General features: G+C 39.2%; 4 protein-coding genes across 6 annotated transcripts in view; 1 reads left to right on the forward strand and 3 right to left on the reverse strand.

Annotated features, from left to right (window-relative positions):
• The window catches only part of LOC105689431 (synaptic vesicle glycoprotein 2B), a 29,855-nt gene extending 27,322 nt beyond the window's left edge, over positions 1–2,533 (forward strand). For all 3 annotated transcript variants that reach the window (XM_048649838.1, XM_012406436.4, XM_048649837.1), the window contains exons 8-10: positions 29–473; positions 865–1,152; positions 1,262–2,533. In XM_048649838.1, coding sequence (XP_048505795.1) covers positions 29–473; positions 865–1,152; positions 1,262–1,317 — 789 coding nt within the window. In that variant the 3' untranslated portion in view covers positions 1,318–2,533. The remainder of the gene's footprint in view (positions 1–28; positions 474–864; positions 1,153–1,261) is intronic.
• Positions 2,534–2,569: 36 nt separating this feature from the next.
• LOC105689303 (flavin-containing monooxygenase FMO GS-OX5-like) lies at positions 2,570–5,528 on the reverse strand. The gene is made up of 6 exons (XM_020854201.3): positions 4,247–5,528; positions 4,009–4,150; positions 3,798–3,937; positions 3,453–3,656; positions 3,100–3,385; positions 2,570–3,025 (listed from the first exon to the last, which is right to left on the reverse strand). The coding sequence occupies exons 1-6, from the start codon at positions 4,510–4,512 to the stop codon at positions 2,687–2,689; spliced, it is 1,377 nt and encodes a 458-aa protein (XP_020709860.2). The 5' UTR covers positions 4,513–5,528; the 3' UTR covers positions 2,570–2,686.
• LOC105689301 (flavin-containing monooxygenase FMO GS-OX5-like) lies at positions 5,348–9,989 on the reverse strand. Its single transcript, XM_048649841.1, has 7 exons — positions 9,433–9,989; positions 7,777–8,072; positions 7,539–7,680; positions 7,316–7,455; positions 6,973–7,176; positions 6,622–6,907; positions 5,348–6,547 (listed from the first exon to the last, which is right to left on the reverse strand). Exons 1-7 carry the CDS (start codon positions 9,439–9,441, stop codon positions 6,209–6,211), a joined length of 1,416 nt encoding a protein of 471 aa, XP_048505798.1. The 5' UTR covers positions 9,442–9,989; the 3' UTR covers positions 5,348–6,208.
• Positions 9,990–10,396: 407 nt separating this feature from the next.
• On the reverse strand, positions 10,397–12,652 carry LOC105689315 (flavin-containing monooxygenase FMO GS-OX-like 4). Its single transcript, XM_012406231.3, has 6 exons — positions 12,075–12,652; positions 11,839–11,980; positions 11,628–11,767; positions 11,283–11,486; positions 10,932–11,217; positions 10,397–10,856 (listed from the first exon to the last, which is right to left on the reverse strand). The coding sequence occupies exons 1-6, from the start codon at positions 12,338–12,340 to the stop codon at positions 10,545–10,547; spliced, it is 1,350 nt and encodes a 449-aa protein (XP_012261654.2). The 5' UTR covers positions 12,341–12,652; the 3' UTR covers positions 10,397–10,544.
• Positions 12,653–12,672: the final 20 nt, after the last annotated feature.

Genomic DNA, 12,672 nt, shown 5'->3' on the forward strand with positions numbered 1-12,672 from the left:
AAGCATTTTTTTTTAATTTTCCCTTCAGGTCAAAGAGCTGATATTCGATGACATAAAACCACAGTCGCCGAAGTCCGACGGTGGACAGAAGAGTAAATACGAGATAATATTCGGCAATATTTTGGAGAATAGCAAACAGTTGTTCGTCTCACCGATTCTTCGTTTTACAACGATATCGATCATGATCAATTTCACTTTCCACATCGGTTACTACGGTCTCATGATGTGGTTTCCCGAATTGTTCAATCGCTTTGACGAGTACAGTAAAGATCACGTTGACGCACCATCCGCCAACGTTTGCGAAGTGACACAATACGTTTTGAGCCACGGATCGCACAGCGATACAAGCGTTTGCTCCAGTGACATCGCACCATCTGTTTTCTGGGAATCTCTCATCACCGTTGCGGCCGCCATACCAGCTAATATTGTCGCCGTTCTCGGAATGGATCGACTTGGCCGCAAATTCTTCCTCGGTAAGATTTCTCGTTTTGTAGTTCAACGCTAGAAAAAACATTTCGACTCAACTGTTGCCGACGGAGAGGATCGTTACGCAAAAAAACTCATTGATATCAACATTACTTTCTCAGGGTAGACTCTGGGCTGAAGTTTTTACAAAAACGTTATTTTTATTTCTCTTAAATTGATAAAAACTACATCCCACTCTTTCCATTGTCAGTTATCGGTAGTATGTACGTTGGGAACGAAATTCCAACCACTTCGGTCCATAATCACTTCGAATGACACTTCGATTTTCTTCCCAATCTACGGTAGTTTCGAAGACTCAACTTGAAACAGACGAATTCCAGTTGTACATACATTTCACATAATCTTAATTCACTAATTTTCAATAAAATTTCTGTTCAGTTTTCAGTACTTTCTCATCCGGTCTTTGTTCAATCGGTCTCAACTTTGTATACAACAAGTTCCATAATCTGATCGTCTCGGCATTCTTCAGCGGTGTAATCAGCTGTGGTAACGCAGCTCTTGATTGCCTGATAACCGAAGTATTTCCCACGAATCTCCGAGCTACCGGTGTCGCGATTTCCATGGTTGCCGCTCGTCTTGGTGGTATCATAGGAAACATTGTTATTGCTCAGTTGTTGGATACGTATTGTGGATTACCCACCTACATCGTTGCTGCTCTCCTCATCGGTAATTCATTTTATTATATTCGGATGAATTATTTCAGTATTATCTGAGAAGAAAAAAAAAACAACAACTTATCGATCTAACGCCATTTTCTTTTATCTTCGTTCCACAGGAGGAGGTCTGATGTGCTTATTCTTACCAAATACAACACGCGAACCATTGTCTTGATACCGACATAAGAGTTCGTTTTAATTAAGCGCCTTGTATAGTCACAATGCATTTGTATTATTAGAAAACCAACAAACAAACAAACAGTCATACATTCATTATAAGAAATAAACAGAGAAACAGAAAACAAATAAAACAAACTTCCATTTCGACGTAAAGGAATCATGAATATACCTACTTTGTGAAAGAAACAATCTCAATTTGACGATCAAAAAACAAGACACAAACTAATTCGCACAAAGTCAATACACGCTCACAAATAACTGATAATAGAGATATATATATATAATATACCATGCATATATATCGGATGTGTAGTAAATGAACGGATTATGAGTATATATAGATTAAAATGTATACTTATTATGTAATAAATAATAGTATGATAGTGATGAAGAAATAGAAGAGGAAGAATAAAAAGAATGAGATTAGGAAGGAGCAAAAGTGAATTGAATATGTAATAATGAACAATCGTCGATAACTACTACGCATACGTATACAGGAAAAAAAAATGGACGAGCTGATGAAAGAAATTATCGTAACAATATTGATAACCTACTCGCCAAAATAACATTAGAAATGGAATAACGAAAACGCGAAAACAACAAAAAAAAAAAAAAAGAAATTTTATAATTATTGTTATTAGGTTATAGAGAATTAAGATAAATACTTTTTTCGAATGAAATAATAATAATCATAATGTTATTACACGATACATACGTATAAATATATAGCAGGTATAATAGTCCTATAAAAAATGAAAGCAGGAGAAGAAAATGGAAGAAAAAGATTTTAAAAAAAATTATCTATTTTAATAATACCTCGCGTATGTTGAAAATGAAGTTTTCCATCGATACGGGTATAATAAAAAGGATATAAAGATATAGAAAGAAATAGAAAACGAAGCTATTATTTGTTATTGTATATGAAAAAGTTTTATCGATTATTAAGGAGAAAGGAACAGAATATGTACATATTCTGCACATATATATTTGTATATATATGTATGTTCTGGAGAAGAAAAAGTTGTTTGTTTATATGTTACATAAATATTTAAGCTGTTGATGAAGATAACCGCGATTAGTTTTGAAAGAAGCTTGAATTTTTCAAGAAAGAAAGCCCGAAGAAATGTATTATACCTAATTTGTACTCATATTTGCATATAGCTCATTGTTAGAATACTCAAAAAGTAATAAAAAGTAAAAAAACAAAAAAACATCAACGTTTGAAAATATTGGTACAACTATCTCGATATTTTTGTAAAGTGATTGAATATATTTTCATTCATCGACTTATACAGAATTTATAATCATTTCGTGAACATTTGATACTCTCCATTGAATGCACCATCCAAATCTTGCATAAGCCGTCACTGGTGATCGCGATTGTTGTTGTATTCGATTAAATTCTTGCCGTTGAGTACGATCTGTACGCTTTTCCCGTCGTCGGCTACTACGAACTTGGCATCTTTGTAATCGACAAGATTTTGTTTGCGTTGCGATAACCAAGCTGTATATCCAGCTTTGTACATCGGTGGAAGAGGATCAAACCCTCCATCTTTAGCCAAAAGGTCATTGTACTCCCACTGACCTTCGATAAGCCGATGAGCGTGTCTTTTCAAAGGGGTTTTGCAGACGGAATCTTCGAGCATAGTTTCCCTTGACGGCAGTGTGGTAACGCCTTTCAGTATCGCCAAGAAGTAGCGAACCTGAAAAATGGAAGAAACCCGAGTTGGAAGGTACGGATCTAGTTTTCTGATGTTCTTTTCAATTGATTGTTCACCTGGATATCAAACATTGCAAACGTCGCAACCAATGCCGGGATGCCGACGAAGCACATCGTGGGATGTTCGGCGTTTATAAGATGGCGGTACAGCGGATAAACGTAACTGTCGTCGACCGATATTCCGCAGGATTCGTGAAGAAACGGAAAACTGTACTCGTAACCCGTGCAGTATATGAATACGTCCGCGGTTACCGAACTACCGTCTTTGAAGTTAATCCGCCTTCCCTCGATTCCGGAAACCCCCAATTTTTCAATAATGTTTGCCGGTAGTTTCGAAACTATCCTGAAACACAAGAGTACCTATGCGTAGGTATCGTCTGTATCTACAATTCCCATTTTCATCTTCAAACCTTGACGTGTCGTGACTTAGGTAAATCTGGTCAGCATGAGAACAGATGTCAAGTCCGATATCGGCACCGGAGGCAGCTGCTCCCAAAATCACAACAGTTTTCCCCGCGAACGGTTCCGGTTTCCGGTAATCGTGGCTGTGCAAAACTTGACCCAGAAACGTTTCTATGCCGGGTATTGCGGGCTTGTTCGGAACAGAATAATGGCTGAAAATCGTTGAAATTTAAAATTATTGTTCATCTCCAAATTAGGCCGGCAAATATCGGGTTCAATCAAAACTGCAGGATCCTACGTTTCGAATCAGTTATAAAATTTATGGTGTGCTACAAGTTTGAAATCTGTCTCACCCATTGCAGCACATTACGGCATCGAAGTCTCTCTCTTCTACATCGAAAGTGTGCATGTTTTTTATCTTGACTTTCCAAATTTCCCGCCCGGGTATAGTAGGGTGGTCAATAGGTCGTACGTTCTCGATGTTAGCGTTGAACTGAAATATTCGTAAGTTCGATTCAGCAACACAGTGAAATCGGAAGTGTATAATTTTCAATAGCCATCTACCGTTATGTATTGAAGCAATCCAAAATGACGAGCGTAATTGTCGAGATATGACAAAACTTCTTCGTGACCAATGCAGCTTGCGTTTGTTCCCCCCATTTTTCTCCAGTCGGGAAAATTCATGATTTCACTCGGCAAATTTGTTCTGCAGTTTGTTTAATAACGTTAACAATTATTCTCGTATAATTAATACGATTATAGATACGTAATGAATAATTAGACAACGAATATTTCGAATCACCTGAGATCCCTATACATGCTCGAGTGAATCGGTAGCAAAGTTTTCTCGTCAAGGCCGGTGTGTTCGGTGTAAACCCAGGTGCCGCCGAGGTGATCGAACTGTTCAAAAGCTTCGAATTCGAAATTGTCGGGATCTTTGACCAAGTGCCGCAACGCGCAAAGTCCAGCAGCTCCGGCACCGATCACGCATATTCGTAGTTTGCTACCACCATCATCGTCATTTTTATCATCGACGATCTTCGGTTCCACGGACTCGACAGAAGCCATCTCGCACTTCGCTTCTAGTTTTATAATTCTTACTGTATTTCAGAGCAACTCGAATCAATACGTACAGGAACAACACTCGCTTTTACGTTCGGGCGGTTGATCTACGATTTTACAATCCAATTCTGCTAGACTTTTTCTATTTTTCTTCTCTCCTTTCAATTTGAATACACATGTACGTGAAGCGCTCATGAGGTTTATTAATTATTTCCAATTATACTGTCGTTGCGAAACAATGGAAAATAATAACAGAACGCCTAGAACCGAACCGATAACTGCACTGGTTGTAAAGAATGTGACGGGCGAACTTGGTTATCAGTACAGATTATTATCTCCGAGCAAAATATATATTTATATGTCACGCTGAAATTGTTGCCACGTTGCCTGGACTTTTGTACGAGAGGAGAGATCTTTATTTTCTGACAATACTTATTTTCTAATGATGAAATTTAGACTGTTACGACTTCTTTTTCTTTTTTTTCGTTTCGGAGATGGCTCATCTAGTTTGATGTGGTAATGGGTGATCGAATTCGCTGACCAAACGACGGATATAGAGTCAGGAAAGCGAGATACACAAATCAATGGTATATCAAGTGAAAAGGTGGTAAAATAGTATCGTCAAAAAAAAATGCATTAATATAAATAACAAAATTAAATCAAGGTTTTTGGTCCTCTTGCGTAACAATCTTGCAGTGTATAATCAAATATATGGCCCTACCACAAATATGATAGTAAATTAATAAACGAACAGATCAAACATGAGATTTGGTAAACGAACAAATAACAGATATTGTAGAAATAAAGTAACGGAACCACACGATCGATCGGTACAACAATATGTGAATTAGCATAGATATATTGAACATACGAGTTAAAATTAAACAGGTGGACAAATTGTACACAGAAATAAAATCACTCGACGAATAAATACGAATAAAATGTTGAGTGAGTAACGGCTAGTCTTAAAACGATATATCTGATACAGAATTTCTATCTTCTTCGTTCGTAGTACAGATACGCACTGTAACAACTTATCTCATATTTCTGGCGATGTATTACATTTGGTCGTCGCGATGGCCCCGGGAGAAGGGAGAAATTTTTCGACTCCTCATCCACTAGCCCAATTAGTATTTCGTGTATTATCGCTGTTAACCGATAATCGACGAGTCTCCTTCCACTCAATGTCTAAAATCGTGATGATTATCGGTACGTACATTTTGTTGGTGACTAAACAAACATCCACATCGCCCCACTTCGTCTTCTGCCCGAGGGGCAGAATTGCCAGAATACAGAAAACGAAGCGACAATACGCTCATTTGCGATCGGAACTATGTTTGTATTCGTCTCTACATCTGTCACCGACACACATTACGTAGTTGTTTTTCGATTGTACCATGTGAACGTCATGTGTTCCAGCGTTTGCACCACAGTATGTCCAGTTGCCTGTCATCGAGTGCCCGAAGAAATGTATATGTGCATGATTTGTACTTTTGTGTGCAAATACCTCGTTGTTAGAATACTCGAGAAGTTAGAAAAAGTAAAAGACCATCAACATTTAGAAATATTAGTAAAACTGTGTCGATACTTCTGCATAGTAATTGAATAGATTTTCATTCCTCAACTCGAACGGAATTTATCATCTTCTAATGAACATTTGATACTCTCCATTGAGTGCACCATCCGTTTCTCGCATAAACCGTCACAGGTTATCCTGATTGTTGTTGTATTCGATTAAAATCTTATCGTTGAGTACGATCTGTACGCTTTTCCCGTCGTCGGCTACTATGAACTTTGCATCTTGATAATTAACAAGATTTCGGCTGCGTTGCGATTTCCAAGCATAATATCCGGTTTTGTAGATCGGTGGAAAAGGATCGAAACCTCCATCTCTCGCCAGGAGGTCATTGTAGTCCCACTGACTTTCGGTAAGTCGATGAGCGTGTCTTTTCAAAGCGGTTTTGCTGACTGAATCTTCGAGCATAGTTTCTCTTGACGGCAGTGTGGCAACGCCTTTCAGTGTCGCCAAGAAGTAGCGAACCTGAAAAATCAAAAGAACATAAAGTTGGAAAGTATGGATCTAGTTTTCTTATTTTTTCTCAATCGATTGTTCACCTGGACATCGAACATCGCAAATGCCACAACCAATGCTGGGATTCCAACGAAGCACATCGTGGGGTGCTCGGCGTTTATGAGATGGCGGTACAGCGGATAAACGTAATTTTCGTCGACCGATACTCCGCAGGATTCGTGGAGGAATGGAAAACTGTACTTGTAACCCGTGCAGTATATAAATACGTCCGCGGTTACCGAACTACCGTCTTTGAAGATAATCCGCCTCCCCTCGATTCCGGAAACCCCCAATTTTTCAGTCATGTTTACCGGTAGCTCAGAAACCAACCTGAAACAAAAATATCTATGTGTAAGTATCGTCGATATTTACAATCTACATTTCCATCTTCAAACCTCGGTGTGTTGTGACTGAGGTAAACGTGTTCAGCGTAAGAACAAAGGTCAATTCCAATGTCGCCACCGGAAGAAGATGCTCCCAAAATCACAACAGTTTTCCCCGCGAACGGTTCCGGTTTACGGTAATCGTGGCTGTGCAAAACTTGACCCGGAAACGTTTCTATGCCAGGTATTGCGGGAACGTTCGGTTCAGAACAATGGCTGGGAATCGTCAAAATTTGAAATTAATGTTTACCTTCAAATTTCGCCGGCAAATATGAAGTTTCATTAAAACTGACTCTTACGTTTCAGATCGGTTATGAAATTTTGTGGTGTGATACAAGTTTAAAATTTGTCTCACCCATTGCAGCACATTACGGCATCGAAGTCTTTCTCTTCTGTATCGGAATTGTGCATGTTTTTCATTTTGACTTTCCAAATTTCCCGCCCGGGTATAGTAGGGTGGTCAATAGGTCGTACGGTCTCGACTTTAGAGTTGAACTGAAATATTTGTTACTTACAATTAAAGTCATCGGCACGGTGAAATTAGAATTAAATCTATAGTTCTTGCAATAGCCGTGTACCGTTATGTATCGATGCAATCTGAAATGACGTGCGTAATTGTCGAGATATGCCAAAACTTCTTCGTGACTAATGCAGCTTCTGTTTGTTTCCCCCGTTTTTCTCCAGTCAGGAAAATTCATGAATTCACCTGGTACATTCGTTCTGCAGTTTGTTTAATAACATTATGAATCATATTCACATAATCGGAACGATTTTAAATACGTAATGAATTATTAGACAACGAATAATTCGAATCACCTGAGATTCTGATACATGCTCGAGTGGATCGGTAGCAAAGTTTTCTCGTCAACACCGGTATGTTGGGTGTAAACCCAGGTGCCGCCGAGGTGATCGAACTGTTCAAAAGCTTCGAATTCGAAATTGTCGGGATCTTTGGCCAAGTGACGCAACGCGCAAAGACCAGCAGCTCCGGCTCCGATCACGCATACTCGTAGTTTGCCTCCACCTTCATCGCGATTTTTATCATTGACGCTCCTCGGTTTCACGGACTCGACGGAGGCCGTCGCGTACAGTTTGATAATTCTCGCTGTATTCTAGAGCAACTCAAATCGATACGTATATAGGAACAACATTCGCTTTCACGTTCGGGCGGTTGGTCTACGATTTCACAATCCAATTCTGATAGACTTTTTCTATTTTTATTTTCTCTACTTTCGATTTATAGACACATTATGTTGGGGTGGATCCAACAAACTAAAAATTTTCGACGACCCCCAAAAATCAAAGACATCGCCGAATGAAAGGTCTCCGTGCAAGGATTCGATTTTCTTGAATTTTTCCAGGAGTCGCGCGGGACGTTCGAAACCGCCATTTTTTGCATAAAATTCACTGTATTGCCCATAAAGGGAAACAGATGGTTCTAAAAATTCGGATCTGTTTGTATAAGGCTCCCAGATGTGTACTTCGATGCTGCATTCACTTGATATTAACAAATAGTTCATATCATCGAAAAAAATCTCCGAAAATCAAGATTTTCGTTAATTTTTAATGAATGCCCATTATCATTGGTGTTTTATATTCTAAAACATTTTTGTATTCCTTTCATCTTCTTTTTCTGGTACCGAGTCTTAGCAGCACAACACGATGGAAGGGATACAAAAATGTTTTAGAATAAAAAACATCAATGGTAATGGGCATTAATTGAAAAATCATGAACACATTGATTGTTGAAGATTTTTTTCGAAGATATGAACTATTTGTTAATATCGAGTGAATGCGGCGTCGAAATATACATCTGGGCACCTCATAGAAAAAGATCTGAATTTTTTGAACCATCTGCTTTCGTTTATGGGCAAGCGAAATTATAACGGATTCCATGTCAATTTCTATCAATATGCAATCGTATGAACCTTTCAAGCTCTGTAACTTGAAAACTATTGGTCGGAGAGCTAAAGCTCATTGTAACTTTTTTATACCAAATTCAATGCCCTGCGAAAGCTTACTAGTCATTTCCCGCAAAAAAAAATTGTTTGATCACGAAAAATCGAATGGAAACCCAAAAAAAAAAAATTTCCCGTGTCATCCAAACGGGAAATCGAATTTTTGGATGAGCAAAGCCACTGATTCGCTTAGAATTTTTTCACCAACGGGAATATTCCTCTTCTTCTATAAAGTATCAGATTTTCGGGTAGAAGAAGAGAAAAAAAAAAGTATCGCCTGAAAATGAAACCCCCTACTGAATATACAGGGTGAGTCTTGTCAAAGCTTCGAAATAGGTTGGACTTAGTTGCCGGGTAGACACGCCTTTTCGACCAATCACGTCTTAGAAATTGTTTTCGTAAGCCTCGTTCGCTCCCCCATTCCTACCGATATGATTGTTTACTTGATTGATCGAATAGGCGCGTCTTCCCGACAACCAAGTCCAACCCATTCCGAAGCTGTGATAAGACTCACCCTGTACATAACTGAATGAAATTAAGGTCTTCGGTCCACGCGCGTAACAATCTTGCTGTGTATAAGAAATTACACGGCGCTACCACGAATATGATAGTAAATTGATAAACGAATAGATCGCACACGAGACTCGGTAATAAACAAATAACAAATATTGTAGAAATGAAATAACGGAACCACACGATCGATCGGCAGAAAAATATGTATATAAGTTAAAATCAAACAGGAGGACAAATTGTACACAAAAATAAAATCACTCGAAGAATAAATACGAATAAAATGCTAGGTGGGCAACGGCGAGTCTTAAAACGACACATCTAATGCAGAATCTCTATCTTCCCCGTTCGCGGTACAGATACGCACTATAACAACTTATCCCATATTTCTGGCGATATATTGCACCTGGTCGTGACGACTGCCCGGGTAGAGGAGAGCGATTCTTTGATTTCTCATCCACTAGCCCAATTAATATTTCGTGTATTATCGCTATTAACCGATAATCGACGAGTCTCCTTCCACTCTATGGCTGAAATCGTGATGATTATCGGCACGCACATTTTATTGGTGTCTAAACAGGCACCCACATCGCCCCGCTTCGTTTTCTGCCCGAGGGGCACAATTGCCAAATTAAAGAAAACGATAACACGTTCATTTGTGCTCGGAATATGAATTACATAAATATCTGCCGAATATAGGTGTATGTATGTTCTTGAAAATGAGAAATTGTTTGTTTAGATGTTACATGAAAATTGAGCTGTTGATGAAGATAACCGCGATCACCTTCGAGAAAAGTTAAAATTTTCAAAAAAAGAATGACCATATGACCGAATCAATAACTTGTATCTATAATTTGTACTCATATGTGCGAATAGCTAATTCTTAGGATACTCAATAGGTACTAAAAAAAGTAAAATACCAAAATACATCAACATTTGAAGATATTGGCAAAAAAACTATGTCGATATTTTTTGTTTAGTAATTGAATATATTTTAATTCATCGACTTATACAGAATTCATAATCTTCTAATGAACATTCGATACTCTCCATTCAAGTGAACTATAATCATTTCTTGCATACACCGTCACGCAGATTATCCTGATTATTGTAGTATTAAGTTAAATTTCCATCGTTAGGTATAATCTGTACGCTTTCCCCGTCGTCGGCTACAATGAATTTAGCATCTTTGTAATGAAGAAGATTTCGGCTGCGTTGCAATTTCCAAGCCGAATATCCAGCTTTGTACATCGGTGGAAGAGGATCAAAACCTCCGTCTCTCGCCAAGAGGTCATTGTACTCCCACTGACCTTCGGCAAGCCGATGAGCGTGTCTTTTCAAAGGGGTTTTGTAGACTGAATCTTCGATCATAGTTTCTTTAGATGGCAGTGTGGCAACGCCTTTCAGTGTCGCCAAGAAGTAGCGAACCTGAAAAATCAAAAGAACGTAAAGTTGGAAGGTATGAATCTACTTTTCTGATGTTCTTTCCAATCGATTGTTCACCTGGACATCGAACATTGGAAATGGCACAACCGCTGCTGGGATTCCAACGAAGCACATCGTGGGGTGCTCGGCGTTTATAAGATGGCGGTAAAGCGGATGAACGTAATTTTCGTCGACCGATACTCCGCAGGATTCGTGCAGAAATGGAAAACTGTAATTGTAACCCGTGCAGTATATAAATACGTCCGCCGTTACCGAACTACCGTCTTTGAAGATAATCAGCCTTCCCTCGATCCCGGAAACCCCCAATTTTTCAGTCATGTTTGCCGGTAGTTCGGAAACTATCCTGAAACAAAAATACTCATGCGTAGGTATCGTCGATATCTACAATCTACATTTTCATATTCAAACCTCGGTGTGTTGTGACTGAGATAAACGTGTTCAGCGTAAGCACAAAGTTCGATTCCAATGTCGGCACCGGAAGAAGATGCTCCCAAAATTACAACAGTTTTCCCCGCGAACGGTTCCGGTTTCCGGTAATCGTGGCTGTGCAACACTCGACCCGAAAACGTTTTTATGCCCGGAATCGCGGGAACGTTCGGTTCAAAGAAATGTCTGGAAATCGTTGAAATTTAAAATGAATGTTCACCCCCAAATTCGGCAGGCAAATATAGAATTTCAATCAAACTGGCTTTTACGTTCCAAATCGGTTATGAAATTTCGTAGTTGTAATTCAAGTCTTAAATTTTGCCTCACCCATTGCAACATATCACGGCATCGAAGACTCTCTCTTCTACATCGAAAGTGTGCATGTTTTTTATCTTGACTTTCCAAATTTCCCGCCCGGGTATAGTCGGGTGGTTAATAGGTCGTACGGTCTCGACTTTGGCGTTGAACTAAAATATTTGTAAGTTCAATTCATCGGCGCGGTGAAATCGTAAACACATAATTCTCAATAGCTATGTACCGTTATGTATTGACGCAATCTGAAATGACGAGCGTAATCGTCGAGATATGCCAAAACATCTTCGTGACTAATACAGCTTCTGTTTGCTCCCCCCATTTTTCTCCAGTCGGGAAAATTCATGATTTCGCTCGGCAAATTTGTTCTGCAGTTTGTTCAACAACGTTACCAATTAGTCTCGTATAATTAATACGATCATAGATACACAATGAAATTAGACAACGAATAATTCGAATCACCTGAGATTCTGATACATGCTCGAGTGGATCGGTAGCAAATTTCTCTCGTCAACGCCGATGTGTTCGATGTAAACCCAGGTGCCGCCGAGGTGATCGAACTGTTCGAAAGCCGCGAATTCAAAACTGCCGGGATCTTTGGCCAAGTGACGCAACGCGCAAAGACCAGCAGCTCCGGCTCCGATCACGCATACTCGTAGTTTGCTACCACCGTCATCGCCATTTTTATCATCGACGATCCTCGGTTCCACGGACTCGACGGAGGCCATCGCTCACTCACTTCTAGTTTGATAATTCTCGCTGTATTCCAGAGCAACTCGAATCAATACGTATGGGAACAACACTCGCTTTCACGTTCGGGCGGCTGGTTTGCGATTTCACAATCCAATTCTAATGTACTTTTTTTTTTTCTCCTTTTCACTGCTTTCAATTTATATACACACGTATGTAAAGCGCGCATGCGTTTTGTTAATTATTTTCAATTACACTATCGTTGCGAATGAATGAAAAATAATAACAGAACGCCCTACAACCGCAACGATAATGAGAAGCGAAAATACGACGTTACAACCGCATTGATCACAAAGAATTTGATAGCAAC

Source organism: Athalia rosae, chromosome 2 (assembly GCF_917208135.1).
Source record: "Athalia rosae chromosome 2, iyAthRosa1.1, whole genome shotgun sequence".
In the NCBI taxonomy this organism is placed as follows: domain Eukaryota; kingdom Metazoa; phylum Arthropoda; class Insecta; order Hymenoptera; family Athaliidae; genus Athalia; species Athalia rosae.

What these genes read in the sequence shown, in the direction of transcription:
- LOC105689315 (XM_012406231.3), bottom strand. Translation starts at nt 12,340, where the DNA reads ATGGCCTCCGTCGAGTCCGTGGAACCGAGGATCGTCGATGATAAAAAT. An exon ending in GCCGTGATATGTTGCAATGG is followed by an intron (nt 11,487 to 11,627) that starts GTGAGGCAAAAT and finishes AACGATTTCCAG; the next exon opens with ACATTTCTTTGAACCGAACG. An exon ending in TTCCAATGTTCGATGTCCAG is followed by an intron (nt 10,857 to 10,931) that starts GTGAACAATCGA and finishes TTGATTTTTCAG; the next exon opens with GTTCGCTACTTCTTGGCGAC.
- LOC105689303 (XM_020854201.3), bottom strand. Translation starts at nt 4,512, where the DNA reads ATGGCTTCTGTCGAGTCCGTGGAACCGAAGATCGTCGATGATAAAAAT. An exon ending in AGCATGTATAGGGATCTCAG is followed by an intron (nt 4,151 to 4,246) that starts GTGATTCGAAAT and finishes AACAAACTGCAG; the next exon opens with AACAAATTTGCCGAGTGAAA. An exon ending in GCCGTAATGTGCTGCAATGG is followed by an intron (nt 3,657 to 3,797) that starts GTGAGACAGATT and finishes AACGATTTTCAG; the next exon opens with CCATTATTCTGTTCCGAACA.
- LOC105689301 (XM_048649841.1), bottom strand. An exon ending in GATTGCATCGATACATAACG is followed by an intron (nt 7,456 to 7,538) that starts GTACACGGCTAT and finishes CAAATATTTCAG; the next exon opens with TTCAACTCTAAAGTCGAGAC. An exon ending in GCCGTAATGTGCTGCAATGG is followed by an intron (nt 7,177 to 7,315) that starts GTGAGACAAATT and finishes GACGATTCCCAG; the next exon opens with CCATTGTTCTGAACCGAACG.